At 43.8% G+C, this 22,671-nt stretch overlaps 1 protein-coding gene across 4 annotated transcripts in view; it reads left to right on the top strand.

The window, feature by feature from the left end:
• Positions 1 to 17,163, top strand: part of nup50 (nucleoporin 50) — a 51,517-nt gene extending 34,354 nt beyond the window's left edge. For all 4 annotated transcript variants that reach the window (XM_054738337.2, XM_054738338.2, XM_054738336.2 and 1 more), the window contains 5 exons: positions 7,040 to 7,205; positions 7,373 to 7,909; positions 8,031 to 8,115; positions 8,187 to 8,305; positions 16,514 to 17,163. In XM_054738337.2, coding sequence (XP_054594312.1) covers positions 7,040 to 7,205; positions 7,373 to 7,909; positions 8,031 to 8,115; positions 8,187 to 8,305; positions 16,514 to 16,713 — 1,107 coding nt within the window. In that variant the 3' untranslated portion in view covers positions 16,714 to 17,163. The remainder of the gene's footprint in view (positions 1 to 7,039; positions 7,206 to 7,372; positions 7,910 to 8,030; positions 8,116 to 8,186; positions 8,306 to 16,513) is intronic.
• The last annotated feature ends 5,508 nt before the right edge of the window (positions 17,164 to 22,671 follow it).

The following is a 22,671-nucleotide window of genomic DNA, read 5'->3' as shown; positions in this document are numbered from 1 at the left end:
AAAGATGGCTTTGTTCGGGTTCACACCTTCACTTTGTTTATAGTCATGATTTTATTTTCTACGTTTATCATTGTTATTGTTTTTCTGATGTTTTTATTGGTTAGAGGTATTTGCCCTGATCTTTATCATGTTGTACAGCGCTTTGTGATTTATATCTGTGAAAGGCGCTCTATAAATAAACTTTTACTTACTTACTTACTTACTTCCTCATTCCCGCCAGGCCGCGTTGGGACGCGGTTCATCCGTCCAAGTTTTTTAAGGTCGGTTTATCCTCATTCCTCAGTGGTTTCTCCTCCTGTTCCCTCCATAAGTGGTTTTTATAAACACCGTGGATCTAACCCCGCTAATTTACGTCCACTAACTCCAGCTGTTTCTGTATTCCTCCACCTCACTCAGCATGGCTCTATTAAATACCCGCTCTGTTAACAATAAGTCCTTCCTGCTCAATGATCTATTTCTCTCTAAAAACCTGGATTTTCTGTTTCTGACTGAAGTTTGGCAGCAAACATCTGATTATTCTGCTCTGATTGAACTCTGCCCGAGTGGTTATTCTTTTCTTAGCCAGTCTCGGGGTTCTGGTCGTGGTGGAGGCCTAGCTGTTGTTTTCAGAGACCATCCTCCATCCACTCTGTTGCAGACTGTGAGAACTTTCTGTCTTTCTTTGTGGACAAAGTCAATAAGGTTAGATCTAGCATCTCTCCTTCAGCCTTATCGCTGCCTCTCCCGACTCCAACCAGGCCCATCATCCTAGATAGCTTTGCTCCTGTTTCTTTGCCTGAGTTAACCAAACTAGTTAACTCAATGAAGACCTCTGCATGCCCCCTCCACATCTTATGTTTATGTTTATGTATTTAGCAGACGCTTTTGTCCAAAGCGACTTACAAGTGATAATTGGCATTTTGCCCTTGAGTCTAACAGCAATAGTAACAACAACAAATTGACATCAATCATGGAGAGGAGGGAACAAGGAGTGGACAGTAGAGAGGGGGGACGGGTGCAGACAAGGTGCTAGTTAAGAAGATGCTCTCTGAAGAGCAGGGTCTTCAGGAGTTTCTTGAAAATAGAAAAGGAAGCCGCAGTTCTGGTAGTGCTTGGAAGGTCATTCCACATTTGTGGAACGATGCATGAGAAGAGTCTGGATTGTCCTGAGCGTGGTGTAGGCACTGCTAGCCGACAATCCTGTGATGACCGGAGCGGCCGGGCCGAGACGTAAGCCTTTGCAAGAGGATTCAGGTAGATGGGAGCCGTACCGTCTCGGACTTTGTATGCTAGTGTTAGCAATTTGAATTTGATGCGTGCTGCTAGCGGTAGCCAGTGGAGCTCAATGAACAGAGGGGTGACGTGTGCTCTTTTAGGCTGATTGAAGAGGAGACGCGCCGCTGCGTTCTGGACCATTTGAAGAGGTCTCACAGTACAGCCTGGAAGACCAGTTAGAAGGGCATTGCAGTAATCGAGGCGGGAGATGACAGTAGATTGCACCAGGAGCTGGGTGGCATGTTGTGTTAGGTATGGTCTGATCTTTTGTATGTTATACAGCGCAAAGCGGCATGAACGGGCAACAGAGGCATCATGATCTTTAAAGGTCAGATGTTCATCAATCACAACACCCTGATTTCGAACTGCCTTTGAAGGAGCCAGAGATAGGAAGTCATTTTGGATTGAGATATTGTGCTGTATGGATGGTTTTGCTGGTATGACAAGTAGTTCAGTTTTAGAGAGGTTGAGTTGGAGATGGTGGGATTTCATCCGTTTTGATATGTCAGAGAGACAGTTTGATATTCGTCCTGAGATAGTGTGGTCGTCCGGTGGAAATGACAGATAGAGCTGGGTGTCGTCTGCATAGCAGTGGTAGGAGAAGCCATGTGACCGAATGATCTCACCCAGTGAGGTGGTGTATATGGCAAAGAGAAGAGGTCCTAGTACAGAGCCCTGGGGGACTCCTGTGGCAAGGTGGTGCACGGCACAGGACTGTCCAAGCCAATATACGCTGAGTGATCGTCCTGTGAGGTATGATTCAAACCAGGCGTGTGCTTTCTCTGTGATGCCCATGCTAGAGAGTGTGGACAAAAGGAAGCCATGGTTGACAGTGTCAAATGCAGCCGATAAGTCGAGCAGGATAAGCACTGAGGATTTGGCAGTTGCTCTAGCTTCTTTTAAGGATTCAGTCACTGCTAACAGAGCAGTTTCAGTGGAGTGGCCCTTTTTGAACCCAGACTGGTAAGGGTCAAGCAGACAGTTTTGTGAGAGGTATTCTGTGATCTGCTTGAAAGCCACCCTTATGATTTTGGACAGAAAAGGGAGGAGAGAGATAGGTCGGTAGTTCTCCACATGATTTGGAGGAAGAGATGTTTTTTTTAGCAGCGGTTTAACCTGAGCATGCTTGAGAGAGGTGGGAAATGTACCGGATGTCAGTGATGCATTGATCACATGTGTGACTGCTGCGGCTACTGTAGGAGCAATAGCTTGGAGCAGCTTACCCTCATCTTTGTTTAAAAGTGCTTTTCAGTCCATCGGTCCCAGCGTGCTCTCTATAATTAATGCTTCTCTGGTCTCTGGTCAGGTCCCTACTTACTTTAAGAACGCTGTAATCCACCTGCTTCTTAAAAAACCGAGTCTCGACCCCTCTCTCCATAGCAGCTTCAGACCCATCTCTAAACTTCCGTTCATCTCCAAGATCTTGGAAAAGGTTGTGGCTAAACAACTCACAGCTGCTCTTGATGAACATAACATCTATGATAGCTTCCAGTCAGGTTTTCGTAGAGCTCATTCTACTGAAACAGCTCTTCTTAGGGTCTCTAATGACCTTCTGACTCACAGTGATGCAGGGTTCTGGTTCTGGTCCTGCTGGACCTGACTGCAGCCTTTGACACTGTTGACCATCACCTGCTACTGGAGAGGCTGAGAGACTGGGTAGGCCTATCAGGAACTGCTCTGGAGTGGTTCTCCTCTTATCTCTCTGAGCGTTCCTTTTCTGTGGCCGTCTCCAAGTTTAGGTCCTCCACCACCTCTCTTACCCATGGTGTCCCACAAGGTTCTGTGGGATAGGTTCCTCTATCTGCTTCCTCTTCAGCACATCCTGAGCTCCTACCATCTCCTACCATCTTTATGCAGATGACATCCAACTGTACATCTCCTTTAAGCCCCATGAGATGTCTAAGCTGCAGCTGTTCCACACCTGCTTAGACTCTATCAAAACCTGGATGGTGGGAGCTTTCTTCAGCTGAATGAAGATCAGACTGAGATCCTCATCTGTGCACCAGACAAGCTGGTTCCCAAAGTCAGAGACTCTCTTGGTCAGCTTGCTTCTCACACCAAACCCTCTGTCAGGAATCTTGGCGTGACCTTTGACCCAGCTCTCACCCTGGATTCTCATGTCAGTTCTCTTGTTGGCTCTTCCTTCTTCCATCTCAGGAACGTTGCTAAGCTGAGTCCCATTCTGTCCCGCTCTGAACTTGAGACAGTTCTCCACACCTTCATCTCCTCACGCTTACCTTGGCTTTCCACTGGAGTCGTCAGCAGCACGTTACTGCAGCAGCACGTCATAGCTGCTGATAGGAACCGCTGTGGTCAACAGAACCTTTTCCATTGGAGCCGTCGGCAGCCGTCAGCAGCGCGAGTCGGCCGTGTCTCAGGAGCAGCATGTCGCGGCCTTTACGCGCCGGTTCTATTTTCTACGCGCGACGCCTCTGAAACGGGTCAAGCTCGACATTTTTGGGGAAGGAAAGACAGGAAATCGGACGCGGAAATGGAGAGAAGCTCCCGAGATTTTCAGAATAAAGAATGTACTGCCTTCCGGTTGCTTTACTTTTAAAAAATGTTACTAACTGTGCGTCCCCGTGAGAAGTTATCACCTAGCTAGAGGTCTCCTTTGTTTTTCAGGTCCGTATTGGCGATTATAAAACGGACAGAACATAAAACACAAACCTTGTTGTAGTTTTCTCCTGCTTGTTGTTGTGTTTACTGACGAAGTCACTCGTGAGACTTCGTGCTCGGTCGGTGACAGCTGCTCCCCTGCTGCTTCGCGTCTCGTGGGAAGGGCCACGCAGCAGCAAGACGTGCTGCTGCAGTAACGTGCTGCTGACGGCTCCCGTGGAAACCCGGGGTTAGACTACTGTAACTCTCTTTTCACGTGTCTGAGCAGAACCTCCCTGAACCGTCTACAGGTGGTTCAGAACGCCTGTGCTCGGCTTCTGACCAAGTCCTCCAAACACACCCACATCACCCCGCTTCTCCTCCAGCTTCACTGGCTGCCAGTCACCTGCAGAGTTCATTTCAAGATCCTGGTTCTGGTCTATAGACGAAGAAGAAAATATCATTTCTATAGCGCCTGTCAAGATAAAAATCATGAGGCGCTACACAAAAACAAAAAATGTAAAAATATAAAAAATAATTTATAAAATGGTGAAAATATATTTAAAATGAGCAAAAAATAGACAATTGTGATTAAAAAATTTAAAGAAAGAGAGAGAGTGAACAGGAAAGAGGGAAATCAGTGGATTCTGAGGAAGGTGGAATAGGTGGGGAGAGCAGAATAAAGAGAGAGTGGTGAAGCTGGCTGCTGTTTGTGGCCCCCTGGGGCGATCCTCTGTGCTTCTTGAGGGGGGCGGGGGCTTTTCTGGTCACAGTCTCCTTGGGGTCTCTGTTTTCTGGGGCAGCTCCTGGATCTCTGGGACTTGGAGCTCCCCCCGTCTCCTACGCATCTTTAGGGGGCGGATCTGTGGTCCCTCACACTCTCTATTGGACGCTCCTATAGAGAAACCTTACATAAACAAGCGCGTGTACACACACAGGTGCTCACATGGTGCTCTCATAAGTATGGGCTTGGGCACTGCACTGTGATTTATTATCGTGTGACTCTTCAGTTAAACAATGTTGATTTTACATTTCCTCATCAGGTTAACGCAGTGATAGCTTGCTCCTGTTGTACTGTTGTGTGTCCCTTTTCTGCAGGTCTAGATGCAGATTCTTGTTCATCATTAATTGTCTTCACCCCCCCCCCCCCCCCCCCCCTTCTCTTTCACCTCTGTCTCCGTGTCTGGTCGGAATTACAAAGCATTCAACAACAATAACAATAAAGTTTGAAGTATCAGGCGTGACATTAAAAGCAGACGCTTTGATGCTCCACCTGAGAGTAAATCTGTAAGGCTTGTTACCAGCATTCAGACATCAATTCTGTTTGCTTCACAGCCAGACAGGACACGGGGGGGGGGGATAGCTGCAATGTGACTTGGATCTCAAACATGACGGATGAATCGTCTGTATGAGGATAAACATTGTGTACATACATGGTCACACATATTATGAGATAAATGTATTTAAAAAGTCCAGCAGGACGGACGCATGCAGCACTATTATCAGTCCTTTCGAGGGCTCTCCAACAGGCTCTCAAGGGTGGACGGAGTGATGGGTCAGGACGCCACTGTCATCAACAGTGTTGGGTAATTTCTATATTACTCCCAAATTACCTCAAAAAAGTCAGAGCATACACAGAGGGATTAGATCTTTGGAAATTGTAATCATCAAACAACAATCAATAAACGAACTTTGCAAAGGGTGAAAAACATACACACCAGAGCCAGAGGCGGTTTGCTCTCACACAGAAGCAAAGCTGCGGAGAGCTTTCATTAGGAACCACACCAAGTCAGAGATAACCACACCTACGCATCACAGAAGACAACAGGAATTCTTCAAAGAGGTCTTCACAGCAGGATGCTAGACACAGACCAAGGAGTCTCCCAGTCTAGCCTTGGTTTGGCTGCTGAAGCCGGGCGTACACTGTGTGACTTCCTCGCAGGGCAGATCTCACGAGTCGTGCTCACTTCGCGACCCAGTTCTCGGATGCGACCTGACTGCTCACACTGCACGTCTGGTAGCAACACGTCGGCCCTAAAAATATGTTAAAAATAGCAGTTTTTACTCAACACGTCAGACTTTTTTGTCTTGTTTTGCCTGTTGTCCTTCGGGAGTGCTGCAGGAGGACACACAGGGATTTATGGGGGTTGGATGAGGAAAACGAAATAAAGAAAGTAAATCTGTGTTTTGTGATCAGTTTAATTTGACATGAACACGACAAACACGCTTTCTTGACAATCTTTGTGAGTAAAAAATGTGTAGAAAGAAAGATGAACAGCGTGTGTTATTAGGGAAATAGCGGGGAGCGGTGTTGATGCAGGATTGCGCATGCGCCGTGAGCGGTTCTGGTACTTTTTGGGTCACAGCTGCTCGCAGCGCCGCTTCAACAGTGCGATACCCTCACGAGGGACGAGCGAAATATTAAACACGCCAGAAGTCCGTGCGAGCTCAAGACTGCTGATCAGCAGCTGGTCACGTGGTGTTAATCGCCTCTCGTAACCCCCTGTACACGACCGCTCGGCGCAAAACTCGCCCCGATGTCGTGGATTCTCGCACGACTGGAAAATCGGCTCAAAAAAGTGAAAAAGTCGCACAGTGTACGCCCGGCTTAAGGGAACAATTTGCATTCAGGCAGGAAGGCATTTCTACAACAGTTTAAATGTAAATCATGTGAAAAAGTCTGTTTGACCATCAATTTTTACCTATCAGACAGCACCGCCATTGCGCCTTCAAAAACAGAGCTGAGGTTATCTAGTGACAGACTTGAAAAATATCTCGCTGGAAAACTAACGATATGTACGTTTTATTCACCTGTGACAGGAGGAGTGAGAAGATACGCAGCAAGCGTTATATTCATGGACAGAAATGATGGGAAACGTGAGTTTAGAGGTTAATGTCGCACATGAAGAGGTGAAGGAGGATGAGACAAATTGTTTGTGTTAAAAAGTCTAAATAACACAACAGTAAACACACTATCTTGGACCGGAAACATAACAGGACACCCCTGGACAGTGCTACACCCTCTGGTGTCCTTGCGGGGAAGTGCCTTGCAGCGCTCTCCAAGAGACTAAGAAGTCAGAGAGAAAAACATCTCTGTCAGTGCATGCATGCATCTCTCGTGGAGCTGATGGAGAAGTATAAATTAAGCTTAATGGGTCAGAACATCTGACTCTGCTTTGTGTTTCAGGGTGACGGTGGAGCAGCCTTTCGTGGATTTAAAGGATTCTCTGCGGCTCCGTCAGCGATACCAGCTCCCTTCTCGGGGTTTGGAAAGGCTGGAAGCTTCGAAGGATTCGGTCTGACCAACGGGGGCAGCAAGGCTCTGTACACTGGGGTCTCCAGTGCCACAGTAGGTGAGGACAACCCATCATTCTCCTAATGTCGCCTGTCTTCTGGAGGACTTAAGTCCACCAGATGCGTGATCAGGACCCTGACCGATACTCAGAAACAGATATTCAGAACCTCAGAGGTTGCCACATTGACTTGACTCATCAGGACCACCTCCCAAATCTTCTTTTAGGTCTGACCTTCAATGGGCCCTATGTCCCACCGACTGCTGACATCACCACCCGACAGACCAATGGCTCCTCCCCCAGCCCAACCCAGAGTAACAAGGAGTACCGGCGGCAACTGACAGCGCTGAACTGCTCTGTCCGTGACTGGATCACCAAACATGTGAACGACAACCCTCTGTGTGACCTGAACCCCATCTTCAGGGATTATGAACGCCATCTCAGCAGCATCGAGCAGCAACATGGAGGAGGAGAAGCTGCTGATGGAGGCTCGGAGACTCCTCCTCCTTCAGCAGCTCTGTTCTCTTTCAGTAGAACCACATCAGAGGACTTGGCCCAAAAAGTCTCTGGCACTGCTCCAGTGGCTTCTGGCATCACGTTCAATTTTGGCCAGAAGGTTGACAGCTCCGTTCTAGGATCTTTAAGGTCCAAATCAGCTGCCTCCAGCTTCTCTTTCTCCTCTTCAAGCCAGACCTCCCTTTTTGGAGCTCCTGGACCTGCTGCTCTGCCACCCTTCGGTGGGACCAAACCCGATGAGGCTGCAGGTTCTGTTTGATCTTTTATCCGTAGTCAAAAATTATTTCATTACATCAAAGTTAAACACAATTTAGGCCTTTAGGAATTCCTGCGTGAGATGTTGACCAGATCCTAACCCACTTCCTGCAGATGAAAATGGAGATGAGGAGTCGGAAGAGCCACCCAAACCAGAGGTGAAGGAAGTGAAGGAGGATGACGCATTTTACTCAAAGAAGTAGGTCCAATAATCAGCCTGATGCCTGAGGCGTGGAGCTGCTAATGAAACCTGTGTTCCGATGCTTTCAGGTGCAAACTGTTCTACAAGAAGGAGGCGGAGTTTAAGGAGAAAGGAGTTGGAACGCTGCACCTAAAAAACACCTCAGATGGAAAGATCCAGATGATCATTCGTGCGGACACCAACCTGGGTAAACCAGACTAACAAACAAGTGTTAAGATGTTGTAACTGAAGTCAAAAATCAAATTTTCTGTTTCTGTCAAAACTGGTGAAAACGGTTCAGTTTTCTTAAGCCTGGTTTATGCTTCTCCGTCAGCTCCGCAAGGGACAGACACGCACGGATTGACGGAAGCGTTTTGCGCTTTTACTTCTCCGTCTCCTGGGGAGTGTTGCAAAGCAATTGCCTGACAGGACCACAGAGGGCGTAGCGCTGTTCTGTGGTATCCTGTCATGTATCGGTCCAAGATCGTGTGTTTATATTGTGTTTTTTGTGTATATAAGAGACTTTTAACACGGACGTATTTGTCTCTCATTCTCCCACCGCTTCATGCGCTCCCCACCTCTAAACCCACGTTTCCTGTCATTTCCATCCACAAATAAAACGCTTGCTGCGCATCTTTTCACTCCTCCAGTCACGGGAGAATTAAACGTTCATATTTTTAGAGTTTTTTTCGCGAGGTATTCTTCAAGCTTCTCCGTGTCTGCCGCTAGTTATCCTCGGCTCTCTTTGCAATGGCGGCGCTGTAAACAACAGCGGCGTCCTGCCCAATCACAAGCTTGCGTAATCCGTCTCGTTCGACGGATGTTTAAAAAAGTGGGCTCGACTCCGTACGTACTTGCGTGCCTGCCGGAGCCCTACGCAAGGACGGATAATGGCGTTGCGTGTCTCCGCACTGACGCAGACGGAGAAGCATAAATCAGGCTTTAGTCAGTCAAGCCTCTACCAGAGTCTTACTCCACCCACATTTTCAGTGTAAGAAACGGACCACAAGCAAGCGTCGCCTGGTAGGTGCAGTCAGTGACAGACTGCTAGACACTCATCTATACATTTATCAGCAAAAAATGTTCTCATTCACTTGTTCAATAAATTATCTTTAGTCTTGGGTATTAATGAATGCCTTGTGGACAATTTTCCCTAATCACTTGGAGCACAGAGTAGAACAAAATGCAGCTTAATCACATAGTAGTGGTAGCAGCTACCCTGTAAGATGTCTTTAAGTGACATATGTGGAACACAGTTCTCTGAGAGAAATTAGATTTTCTTAAATGATTTGACAGTATTCTTTAACAAAATGAAAATCTGAACATATTTTATGGATGGTGAAGTGTAGTTAAACTGAATTTCTGCAATTTTCATTCAGTCTGGTCAGTATCTGTAATAGTCGATTAGGTCATTGCAAAAAATTCAAATTTTTTTAGAGGGTTTTGAAGAATCTTTCCTGAGTTTTCCCCTTTCAGAAAAATGTATGATTCTTCAGAAATCCGTAAAAGTGATTGCCTTATCATGTACTGTGGTGAAATTAATTCTATTTTCCTAAACTAAATGATTTTACATGACAAAGTATGAATGAAATGATGGTTGTACAGGATGACAGATGAATGAAATGATTGAGTGGAAGTTAGGTGTTTTAGCAAAACCTTTGAGTATCTGATAACTTGAGGTCTGGGTTGTAAAGTCAGTTTGGCTGGATGGTTTGATAAGCTAGAGATTATTCATGAAACCATCCAACGCTATTTGTGCCAGGTCTACGCACCCTTACGTGAAGATCAGGTCGAGATGGACACTGCTGATGGTGTGAACCTCTGGCACCGGAACTTGTAGCCAGCTCTGAGTACAACCCGTCTAGTATCAGAATCAGAATGAATTTTATTGCCAGCGCTCCAGCGATCCAGAGCATAGGAACTTGACTCCACAGTACAACCTGACCAAGATTACACACACACACATGTAGACAGGACAGATACAGGCAGACCACGGGAGCAGCCATGACGGCGCTCCTTATAGTAGATGAAGAGGGGATTACATGAGGAGAGTTCAGGGGAGAGAGAAAAAGGCATTAACAGGGTTACACCGGCAGGGTGTAGCACTCCAATGCAAAAAAAAACCACCCAACATATAAGCACAAATGTCACAGTTCACAACATGAGACCCAGTAGGTAGGGGGGAGGGGCTGGGACCCTGCTTTCCTCAGCGGGGGCTGCCTGTGTGGCGCTCAACCGGCTGAATCCACAGGTGGGAGGGAGGTCACGGGAAAGCACAGAGAGCAGTGAGTGCCTTCATCTTGATGACCTCGATGCAGAGACCACAATCTGAAGGTGGGGGGTAGGTAGGGTTTCACAGCATTTGTCTGCATTCCTTCCATCGTGGGGGTTGTTTTGCATGCAACTCAAGGCTGCTTATGGCATCAGATTCGATAACAGAACTTTGTTTGGGTCAGACAGAGATAATTTTTCCTCTCTGCCTTAAGTCTGTATTGATCATTCAAGTCCTCCAGTGAAGCCAATTCGGTGATTAAACATCTCCACACCGTCCGGTGACCCTCTCCGAGATGTTATCAATCCTGCGCACTAACACCGGTAACACAGCTAAGACATTGTCCAGCTTACGATTCACCTCGAGTAACGTCCCAGTTTGTGAGGTATCCACCCGGACGGTGCCGTCCATGGATGCGGGTCGCCCTCCAATCGCTCCCGTCATCCCAATTTTCCGGAAAACCAGATATCCTCCCACTCCAATCAGAAGAAATCCAGTGATCATCAGGCCAAATATCCACACATCTTCGACGTCCTCAATGGACAGCTGAGAGAGACAGATGACATTCCACTTCTTCCAGGAATCGAACATATATCCCGCTGCATGTGTCCCGTGAGGACAAACGCGAGCCCCCTCCTCCGTTCTCATCGTAGAAAAAATCGTATCAATCGCGTTGAATGACCAATTAATTAAGTCCATGCTGAAAAATAGTGAATGCCAGAGGAAATGCAGAGAAGCGCTCTGTAGGCAGACGGACAAAAGAGCCTTGGGAAAAACACAGATAAGTGTGGCTCTCTTCAGGTGACAGCAAGAAGCTGATCCAATTTTGCACCTGAGGCTGTAATGTCTCACAAGCGTTGCTGAGAGATGTTTTGACCTTAGGTCAAAAGTGGATGGTCTCAAATGCTTGCTCACCCGAATGGCCTTACCAAAAGAACGGCAAAGACTGAAGAATCAGGCAGTGATTTCTGTATTAATTAAATGTTTACAAATTCTAAACAAATCAGAATTTGACAAGTTAACAGGGTGCTATCAAAGTCCTCAGAAAGTCACTCCACTCAGATACTCAGTGAGGTTAACTCTTAATGTGAAGTAAAAATGTTATACATGAATAATAATCTTATTATTGTGTTCATACCTGGAATAAATTACTATAATCAACAATTATTGAATCATGATTATTGAATTATTGATTGATTCAGTTTAAGATCTGAAATGGAACATTACAGGAAAAATATTCATTTTCACACATTCCATTGTTGGTTCTTTTTTAAACACAGATAAGGTTTCCCTTTACCTTGCTGACGGTTTCGTTTGCGGCTGCAAACATCTCCAGAGCTGACATTGATGGTGGTGTCACTTCCTACTCCGTTTATCTCCGTCAGCTCTGGAGATGTTTGCAGCTGCAAACGAAACCGTCAGTAAGGTAAAGAGAAACCTTATCTGTGTTTAAAAAACAAACAAAAATTAAATTAGAAGACAAACACAGCAAGAACGTACAAAATTTTTCACACATTATTCATACACTTTGGATTTAAGCCATTTGTTCATTGATTGTATGATTATATGGAGTTTTAACATAAAGTTTTAAAAAGTCATTTATGTCAACCAGGGAAGATGAACTTCATTCAGAGTGAAGTCTCATCTGCGTGGGCCTTGAGTTCCAGCAAAGATAAGGGAGCTAGGAAAAGACAACGATCTTTTATATACCGCCTCTCAAGATGAAAGTCATGAGGCGCTTCACATAAACAAAAAAATAATAGTAATAAATATTAAAATATTTTTAAAATGAATGAAAATATGTTAACAAGGAGGAAAGAACAAAGAGTAAAAATGTAAGGAAAGGGAGAGAGAAAATTATTTGAAAAGAATGAAATGGATCTGTTCTATCTTTTAGTTCTTTTTAAAACACATAAAAGGTTTATTTACCTGCAACGTTTTGTTTGCAGCTGCAAACATCAGGCTGACACCGATGGTGGCGTCACTCCCTTCGTTTATCAGCGGTGGCAGGGGATGTTGTCGCCCTCTGCTGCCCACTCTGCCCTCTCCGATGATGCAATCCCATGCGCGATTCAACGAGTAAACTCCATCGTCTCTGTTCATAGTCCCACATCTACGTCTCATCTCGATAGCTTCCTTTATCCATCGTTTGAATTTCTGTTGTTCGGTGTTTATTATCCTTGTGTTGTCCCAGTTGTTGCGTTGGTTTTCTCTTGTGCAGTGATCTGTTACGGCTGACTTTTTTATAGAGCTCCGGACCCCACGTGACTCTCAGTTAGTAGACGCCATATTGGCAGGAAAAAAAGGTAAACAAACACGGATCGTAAACATGAACATGAACGGGATCGGCTTGGATTTTACTTTGTCAGAGTTTACTTCACACTTTAAAACCGAAGAAATCGTTTTATATAGTCAGAAACTATATAGACTAAACATCTCCGACCCTTACCGTGCCCCTGGGATACTTTTTAAAAACGCCAGAAGCTGTCGGAGCGGACTTCTTACCGGACCTGGCCGGGGAACCCCTTGGGATTCCCCCGGAGGAGCTGGCTCCGGCGGCTGGGGAGAGGGAAGTCTGGGCCTCTCGACTTAGGCTACTGCCCCCGCACCCCGACTCCGGATACGCGGATGAACATGGATGGATGGACAAATAACAGATTTACATGTAAGTAGTTTAAATAGAGTGCTGTACTGTTTGAATGTATAAACTGAACGCCAAGAGGAATCACTAGTTTGATTTTTTTCCGTGAATAAAATAAAAATGTCAGGCAGGAGCGTCTCAGGATCTGTCTGAGATCCGTCTCGGTGAGACAGATAATAGCAATCCAAAGTGCTTTTTATGTGTGATCTGACAATTGATCAACCATTGGTTAAAAATTAAATACAGCTTAGCCGGTTAATTGCTGAGATCATAAAACACGTAAACGGCAGCACGCAGAACTCACGAGGCAACGTTTTACGTGATGTTTACTTGTTGCTGTGAGTAATAAGACAGAAAAAGCCCCGCCAAAATAAGTTTAGGAAGCCCACTAAGAATCCTAATAAAAGCATTTAAAATAAATACCACACACAGTTGAGGAAACGTTGGTTTAAGTACCTGATATGAAGCGGTCGCTGCATAAGCGAAAACCTTTACTCTCGGGGTCCCACAGCTTCATTTTAGCCCGGTCACTAGCGCGTTTTATTACAATGATCCAACGTTTGCGGCGCTCCGGATCTTGGGGAATCCTGTAGATGGCTCATTCCTGATGTCCGTGTCTGTTCTGCATCCTGGGACACAACAGGAATCTACCATATTTCCCGTTTGATTGAGTTTTCTGACAATAACAAATAGTCCAGCTGCGGGCTTCTGCCTGCCAATATGGCGCCGTTTTGATTTGAACTGTTGCATGCCGGGAGAAGTGACGTCAACTCCCGCAGCTCTATTGTGCTTTCTGCTTCTTGTTTTGCTGCTCTTGTGTGTTTTCGACTTGCCTCTTTCTCGCACTCCTTTCTGTGTTCTATTGTTCGTGTGTTGAGTTGGCGTCCGGTTTCTCCTACGTATGTTTTATTGCAGAGTTTGCATGGGATTTCATAAACGACTTCACATTTAAACAAGAGGACAAACACATACAACATGCTTTAAAGACCTGCGGATACCCGACATGGGCAATAAACAAAGGAAAACAACAAACAACAACAGAAAGAAGAAAACAACCAAAGCAAAGAACCAGAAACCCAGAAAGACAAGAACCAGAACCAGTGATAACCCTACCATACATCAGAGGCATAACAGAAAAAATAAGAACAACAATGAAAAAACAACAAAAACACACCAACAAAGCCATACACAACATTTAGAAACAGACTAGTGCACCCAAAAGACAAAATATCAGCTGGGCTTAAATGTGGAGTCATTTATGAAATCCCATACAAACTCTGCAATAAAACATACATAGGAGAACCCGGACGCCAACTCAACACACGAACAATAGAACATATAAAAGGAGTGCGAGAAAGAAACAAGTCAAAGACACACAAGAGCAGCAAAACAAGAAGCAGGGTTAGGTTAAAAATTGTTTTTCAAAGTCTTGTTTTATCTCATTTACAGTAATGTATGTTAGTTTTGTTCAGTGCGGCACAGAAAAATCAAAGAAAACTGCAAATGGCTCAAAACAGAGCAGCCAGAGTAGTTTTTAACTGTCCTCTTCTGACCTTTGTGCACAAAATGCATCTCAAATTGTCTTGTTTAACTGTGGAGCCAAAAGATGTTTAGTTACTCCTCTGCCTCCTTTAGTGATAATGGTACGTGTAGTAAATGTAGCATTTTTGTAGCTTTGGAGGCGAGGGTGTCAGAATTGGAGGCCTGGCTCCGTGCTGTTGAAAAGCCCATAGATAGCTGTAGCTACTTAGCTAGCGCAGGGCTAACTAGCTCAGAAACACCCCGTAGCGACCCTCCAGTGGAACCCGAGCAGCCGGGACCTCAGACCAGCTGGGTGACGGTACGCAGGAAGCATAGAACCCAGCCCGTGGGTCACCACCAACCCGTCCACGTTTCTAATAGATTTTCCCCGCTCAGTGACGCACCCACTGACAAGCCGACTCTGATCATTGGCAGCTCCATAGTCAGAAACGTGGCATTAGAGACTCCAGCAACCATAGTTAAATGTTTACCTGGGGCCAGAGCGGGCGACATTAAATCTTATCTGAAACTGCTGGCTAAGGATAAGCGTAAATACAGTAAGATTGTTATTCACACTGGCGGTAACGACACCCGGTTACGCCAATCGGAGGTCACTAAAATTAATGTTGCTTCGGTGTGTACGTTTGCCAAAACAATGTCGGACTCCGTAATTTTCTCTGGCCCCCTGCCTGATCGGACCAGTGACGACATGTTTAGCCGCATGCTGTCCTTCAACCGCTGGCTGTCTAGGTGGTGTCCTGAAAACAACGTGGGCTACATTGATAATTGGAAAACTTTTTGGGGAAAACCTGGTCTGATGCGGAGAGACGGCATCCATCCCTCTTTGGATGGAGCAGCTCTTCTTTCTAGGAACATGGCCAGTTTTATTAGTCCTCCATGACAACCCAGGATCCAGACCAGGAAGCAGAGTCGTAGTTTAACCCACCCCTCTGCAGCTTCTGTACTGTTACCCACCCACTACCCCATAGAGACAGTGTCCTGCCCACGGCCAAAACCACACAGATTAAATATCAGGCTTAATAAAGCAAATCATGGAAATCTCATAAATATTAGAACAAATTCAACTGAGCAGAAAACTAGAAAAATTAAATGTGGGTTGTTGAACATTAGATCCATTTTTTCTAAGACTTTGTTAGTTAATGACTTGATTTGTGATAATCAGATCTCTTTGCTCTCTCTCACAGAATCCTGGCTGCAGCAAGAGGACTATGTTAGCTTAAACCAGTCGACTCCTTCAAATGATTTAAATCATCATATTGCTCGAAGTACAGGGCGAGGAGGAGGAGTGGCAACCATTTTTGATTCAGACCTACTAATCAATCCCATACCGATTTATACTAAGAATAAATTTTTTAAAAGCGCCTTTTATGGAACTTAAGGTCACTGTACAAGAATAATAAGTCAAGCTAAAAGTTTAAAATCAGCAACAAATCTGTATCCACCAAATCCACCAAAGTGAAGTATCGGTGAGCATGGTGGATGGATGAGCGCAGTGGAGAAAATACTGTCAGAATATACATCTTTGGATTAAACGTGTTCAGAGAGACTGATAGTCTGTGATGCTTCTCAGTCTTTTTTTTTCTGTGTCACGTTGCGGAGTCCGATATGAAACGAAGCAGAAAGTCAAAGTCACATAAAACATGTTGATCAAAAGCAGCTTTCACAGTAATTAGACACAAGCTAAACTCATTTTAAAGCACAAAGACATAATGAGAAGATTCATTTGAAGCCTTTTATTTCTTATTCTCAGAATGTTGAGGAAATTTAATTGAGGAACTCTGTTATTGGAATAGATCTGAATTTTTTCAAAGATTTAAGTGATGGTTTTTCTCTCCCCTAAATATCTACAGCTGTGTCTGGCACAAGGACCTGGTCCAGAGTCTGAGCAGAACCCAGAGCCTCTGAGCTTCTCTGGTTGGTTGTGGCAGTTTGTAACGTTTGGTTCCTCTTTTCTCTGTTAGGAAACATTCTGCTGAACATCATTGTGCAACACTCCATGCCGTGTTCTCGGGTCGGGAAGAACAATGTGATGGTGGTTTGTGTTCCAAACCCACCCGTCCATGACAAAAACCCCAGTGGTCCAGTTCCCCTCCTGATCCGGGTCAAAACTGATGAAGATGCCGATGAGCTCCACAAACTTCTGGAAGAGAGAAAAGGATGAGCACCCCACCCTCTGAACCAGAACCCCCTGCAGCTTTTACCTGCTTTAGTCTGGACTATGGTGGTTCTGAACTGTCCTGTCATCAGTGAAATGTTCCTTCTTTTATTCTGAAGGTGTGCTTCTGACTACATTCCTCCCCTCCCACTCTGGTATCATCTCTGCCAACCTACTTTTACCTGTTTGATCTGGAGCATGAATCCACTGGATCTGGTTTTGGGGAGACCTCCAAACTGGGTCAGACCATTTGCTTTCATAACAGTTATTATTATTTTTTTTTAAGAGCCTTTTATTCAGGAAACTATTTATTGTTGGCAGATTTTTGTTAACACCTGGCCCAACAGAACTTTGTTGTCCTGTAAACATGGACTCTGTACCTGTCCAAGTGTCCTTCATCTCTTCTCCAGGAGGAGAGGCTCTGTTTCAACATTGATAAATAAAAGGAACCAAACACTTTGTTTCAGCTCTTCTGATCCAGTAATGGCATTTTCACATCCGGCCCAGCCCAGTTCGGTCTTGGTTCAACCAGGTTTTGTTCACACGGTCATCTCAAAACAAAGATGTTTTCAAGCATGTGGATGGGGTAAAAGAGACAAAGAGAAGTCTTTGGTGTCTTCCTTAAAGCCATTAAGGTGAATCTACAGAACACGTTAGGTTTTGAACACAAACACAGTCAAGGAACACTCACCCCTCCCCTCTGGTATCTTCCCTGAGGCGCTTCTGCCGAAACCAGAAACCTGCGATGCCAGAGGAAACAAGATAGTGCTAAACAGCAGTTGCCGAAAACCACTTAAATTTTTTTGGGATATTTTTTCAATTACCACAATATATTTATAACTACTACGTTAGAATGTTCTTTAGAGGCATGAAACATTTACATTTGTTTTCCAAACAAGGGTGGCTTTGAGCAATGTTGCTTTTGGAGACTCAGACATGAAACACACAGCTTCCTCCGCTCTCGCTGCTGTGGGCTTCTCTCACAGCATTCAGTCTCAGGCCCGGCCCAAACACAATCGGAGCCCTAGGCAAGATTATAGGTGGCGCCCCCTTACGCTGCAGTAAATCCTCTGCGACTGTACATACTCACAAGAAACCACATAGCTTTGTCTCCGACGTTCTTTTTATTTAAAAAAGCCATTTGCACATTCAGAATACGTAGAAATATAAACATTTTGAACTGAATACATAAAAGAATATGAACTAAACTAAAAGCATTAGATTTAAATATTAAGAAAATTAAAAGTGAAAAATTATAAAACCATAAAAATAAGGAACAACACAAAATAAAGCATTAAAGAAACCAGTATCCAGAAAGAATTACAAAACAAAACAAGTTAGGATTTCAATAAAAATTCACCCAAAAGATGATTAACAATGTCCTCTAGTGGTGTTTTTTGGTACTGCGTTATCAATGACACTACACCACATGTCCTGAACCTAACATGACCTGCTACAGATTTACTCTCCTGGGTTTTTTGCAGCAAAGTCACCAATAACATCCTCAAATGACAACTGATTTGAGACCACATGGTTTATGCTTATGATGGCAAGTCCGCTGAGACGTTCTTGCATCATAGTAGATCTCAAATAAGTTTTAATCATCTTGAGCTTAGAGAAGCTTCTTTCAGCTGCAGCCACTGTAACAGGAAGGGTGGCAGAGATTCTCAAAGCAACCCACAAGTTTGGGTAATTTTCTGCCAGTTTTTTCTCATGCACGAAGGACAAGAGTTCCATACTTGTCATATTCTTTGATGGCAATGGTGGGAAATTCTGCATTTGCGAGTTCTGTGCCATCAATGTCTGGCTGACTGTCATGGGTCAGAGCAGTACTTAAAGCTTGGCACTGCTGTAGCAAGTCTTCCTCTCCTAAATAGGGGAAATTGAGGAGCACACCAAAGGTCTTATTCACTCCTCCAAGATTCTGAAATCTTTCATCTAGAGAAGCAACGGCAGTATCCACGACCACATTAAAACATGTGGTTTCCATTTTGTGCAGTGCATCTTGTATGGGCTCATCTGGAGACTCATAGCCAAAGTGCCTTTTTGTGGTTCTCAACCGCTTTTGTTTCAGTTCAGCCTCCACGTTCATCTCCTCACACGTCTTTTGCAGTTGTCTGTGCATCACAAAATCCAGTGTTTCTGTAGCTGGTGAGGGAATCTCTGGTTTTCTTCAGCAAGTCTACGGCCACATCAAGCTGCATGGAGGGTGACTGCATCAGTTTACTGACATACTGGATCTTGCTCAGAATGTCATACCACATGGCAATACAAATGCAAAAGCGATAGGATCCAATCTCCTCAGCCAAAGACTGGGCTTCAACTCTTACCACAGGGTCTGCGGTTGTTTCCCTCAACTCTAGTAGAGCCTCTCTGATTGGCCCAGTCTGATACCTTACTGCCTCGATGCTTTTTATTCTGCTTTCCCACCTGGTCTCAGCCCATGATTTCAAAGTGATTTTGACATATTTTAGGAGGACATCCCACCTATGGGTGGAGGCTGAGAAGAGCTTGAATAACTTGATTAGATGCCCAAAGTAGCTGAGAGCATCTGGTGAGCTTTTTGCAGCATCCGCTACAACCAGATTTAAAGTGTGGGCACCACATGGGACAAAAAAGCTCTTGAGTTCAGCTGAAGCAACTTTGCCTGAACACCTTTGTTTTTCCCCTTCATGTTGGCGCCATTGTCATAAGACTGGCCTCTGCAGTCCTCAAATGGGATATTAAGTTCTTCTAACCTTTTTAGGGTAAGAGATGTCAAATGTTCTCCTGTTGACTGCTCTGCAACAAGAAATCCCAAGAAACGCTCTTTAACTTGAGGAATGTCTTCTGGTGACACTAACCTGACTATGACCGAGAGCTGCTCCTTATGGCTCAGATCGGGGGTGCAGTCTAAAATAATGGAAAAGTATTTGGAGGTTTTAATGTCTTTCACAATGTGTTCTATTATTTTACAACTGATGGAGTCTATCAGTTCATTTTGGATTGTTTTGCCAAGATAACTAATGTTTAGGGAATGTGAAGCTATTTTCAATTTGAAATGGACCTCTGTGAACCAACTCTGTTCGTACCTTATCTGTTAGAGGAGATGGCCAGTCAGCAGGGTCTATTGGAGAAGCAGAAGATGTGCTTGATGTTGCTGCATCACTGCTAAGGTGTGCTGCTGAGGTGGAGCCAACTGGAGGAGTGCATGATGCTGCAGCTGCATCACTGCGTAATTGTTCGGCTGAGGTGGAGGCGACAGGAGGATTTGCAAGGGAGGGACATAGAAACTTCAGCAGCGCATCTGAAGACAGAAGAGGAGTATATGACACCAAGCTAAACATCAATACATGATTTCAAGAATAACATAAAATTCTGGAGAAAAAAACAGAAATGTATGCACACTGCAGTATTATTATTTATTTATTTATTTAACTTATGTTTTTCAGGAGGATAAACTGCTTGAGATGTAACATCTCGTTTTCGAGCAGGTCCTCCTACAACACAACCAATAACAAATAAGGTGGCAGAGTTAGAAAGTTGTAACAGACTTAAAAAAAAAGGGAAAGTAAATAATAGTAAAATCAACGATATGTATAAAAATAAATATATATATATACACACGTAAATATAAACACATAAGCATGGATACATAGATACCCACACGTGTACATACGTACATACATACCTATATACCAAATTAAATTAAATAAAACTGCTGTGAGGCACTCAAGAGAAATAAGGGCAAGAAATTACATTGTAAATAAACCTAAAGTGAAGTAGTATCCCAATTGAATACAAAGTTTGGCAACGAAATACAGCATGTTAGCCATTGAATGCACAAAATCATCATAGTAAAGATTAAACAAAGCAACTACAGCTTGGCTTTACATAAGCATAAACAGTGCGGGAAAATTTACGAATTGTTGAAATGGATCTTAATTCAGTGGGTAATTTATTCCAGTCCTGAGGAGCTTTAACACAAAAGGCGAGTCTACCCACCTCCTTTTTAAAACGAGGAACAACAAATGATGGAAGAGTAGTTAAGCGGGTGGAATACAAGGAATCAATGGGAACCAAAAGTGTTTTTAGATAAAGTGGAAAATCAAAATAAATGCACTTAAACATAAATATCAACCAATGAAATTGTCGTCTAGCTTTTAAAGGAAGCCAACCAAGAAGATCATACATATAACAATGATGAGTGTTAAATGAACACCGCAAAATAAAACGACACAAACTGTTATAGACGACATCAAGAGACCGCAGGCTAGAAACTGTTGAGTTTTGGTATAAAATATCAGAATAATCAATGATCGGTAACAGAAGCTGAGTGACGATGCGCTTTCGTACAATAGGTTCAAAGCAATTTATTGAGTTATAAAGGATACGTAAACACCGTGTGACCTTAAGACATGTTGTGTGAATGTGAAATTTAAAAGACAGCTCTGGCTCTAGCCAAACTCCTAAATATTTCATTTTAACAGACGGTTGAACCGGGGAGGAATCCAAAAAATAAAGATTAAGAGTCCTGTCACTGTCAGATAGAGTACTACATCTGTGAAACAGCATGGAGTAAGTCTTAGATTTATTTAAAAGAAGTTTGTTCTGCGCTAGCCAGAGCTGCACTTCGTCAAAATTAGGCTGAATAGCTTCTTGTAATTCGGATTTACTCGACTTAGAACAGTATAAGACTGTGTCATCTGCATATAACTGAACAGAACAGGATCTGCAGCACTGTGGTAAATCATTAATAAAAATTGAAAATAATAATGGCCCAAGTGAGGAGCCTTGGGGAACACCTCTGATGACACCACGCGTGTTTGATTCAGAACCATTAAAGGAAACAAATTGAGAACGATGATGAAGAAAATAACTAAACCACAGTAGAGACGGCCTTGACAGACCAAAAGCATATAATTTATCTAAGAGTAGATAGTGATTGACGAGGTCAAAGGCTTTTGTTAAATCAAGAAAAATCGCACCACCAAATAAATTATTGTCAAAACCAGAATAGATGTCATTAGAAAATTTGAGCAGTGCAGTAGTTGTCGAGAAGTTTTTTCTGAACCCGGATTGGTACTGTGATAGTAGGTTGTTATCCTCTAAGTATTTAGATAGTTGGATAAAAACCAGTTTTTCAAATACTTTAACAACTGTATTAATTATAGCAATGGGTCTATAGTTATTAGGTTCAGATCTATCGTTTCCTTTATGCAGTGGTATTATTTTAGTACATTTCCAAGCTTTTGGAACAGAACATGAGTTAATTGAATGATTAAAAAGAATAGATAATGGTAAGGCTAGAACATCAGCAGCTATCCTAACAAAGCGACTCTCTATGCCATCTGGACCTGCAGCATTCCCACTAGAGAGAGACAGTATAACTTTACGCACTTCCTCAGAACGAATTTCAGAAAAAGAAAATCCACTGGAGCAACAGTGAGGCAGGGTGTAAGACCCATGATGTTCTGCAGAGGCAAGGAGAGGAGAGGAAGCAAAGTGCTTACTGAATGCTTCAGCAATTTCAGCCGGGTCATTAATAAGACTCCCATTAACATTCAGATGTGAGATTTTAACATTAGTTTTCCCCCTCAGGTCTTTAATTTTATCCCAGAAGCGCTTAGGGTTATTGATATCCTTATGCAAAGCATTCTTATAAAAATTAGCTTTAGCATTCCTAGTCTGGGTAGTACAGAAGTTCCTTAGTATTCTATAAACTGTCCAATGCTCATGCAGATTGCTAAGTTTTGCTACTTTCCACGCTTTGTCGCGCTTCTTAAATAAAGCAATTAAATCATGAGAAATCCAAGGCAAATGGCTGCCCTTAATTTTTACACTGACCCAAGGAGCATGTTTATCAAGAACCTGCATGAACTGAGAGTGGAAAAATGCCCAAGCATCATTAACATCAGGTATGAGAAACAGTCTATTCCAATTAAGAGAATGCAGCTCCTGTAAATACTGATCAGTGTTAAAAGT

This window comes from Nothobranchius furzeri, chromosome 1, assembly GCF_043380555.1.
Source record: "Nothobranchius furzeri strain GRZ-AD chromosome 1, NfurGRZ-RIMD1, whole genome shotgun sequence".
Classification (NCBI taxonomy): Eukaryota; Metazoa; Chordata; class Actinopteri; order Cyprinodontiformes; family Nothobranchiidae; genus Nothobranchius; species Nothobranchius furzeri.
The sequence above is the reverse complement of the archived record's forward strand: the minus strand, read 5'-3'. Positions and strand labels throughout refer to the sequence as shown.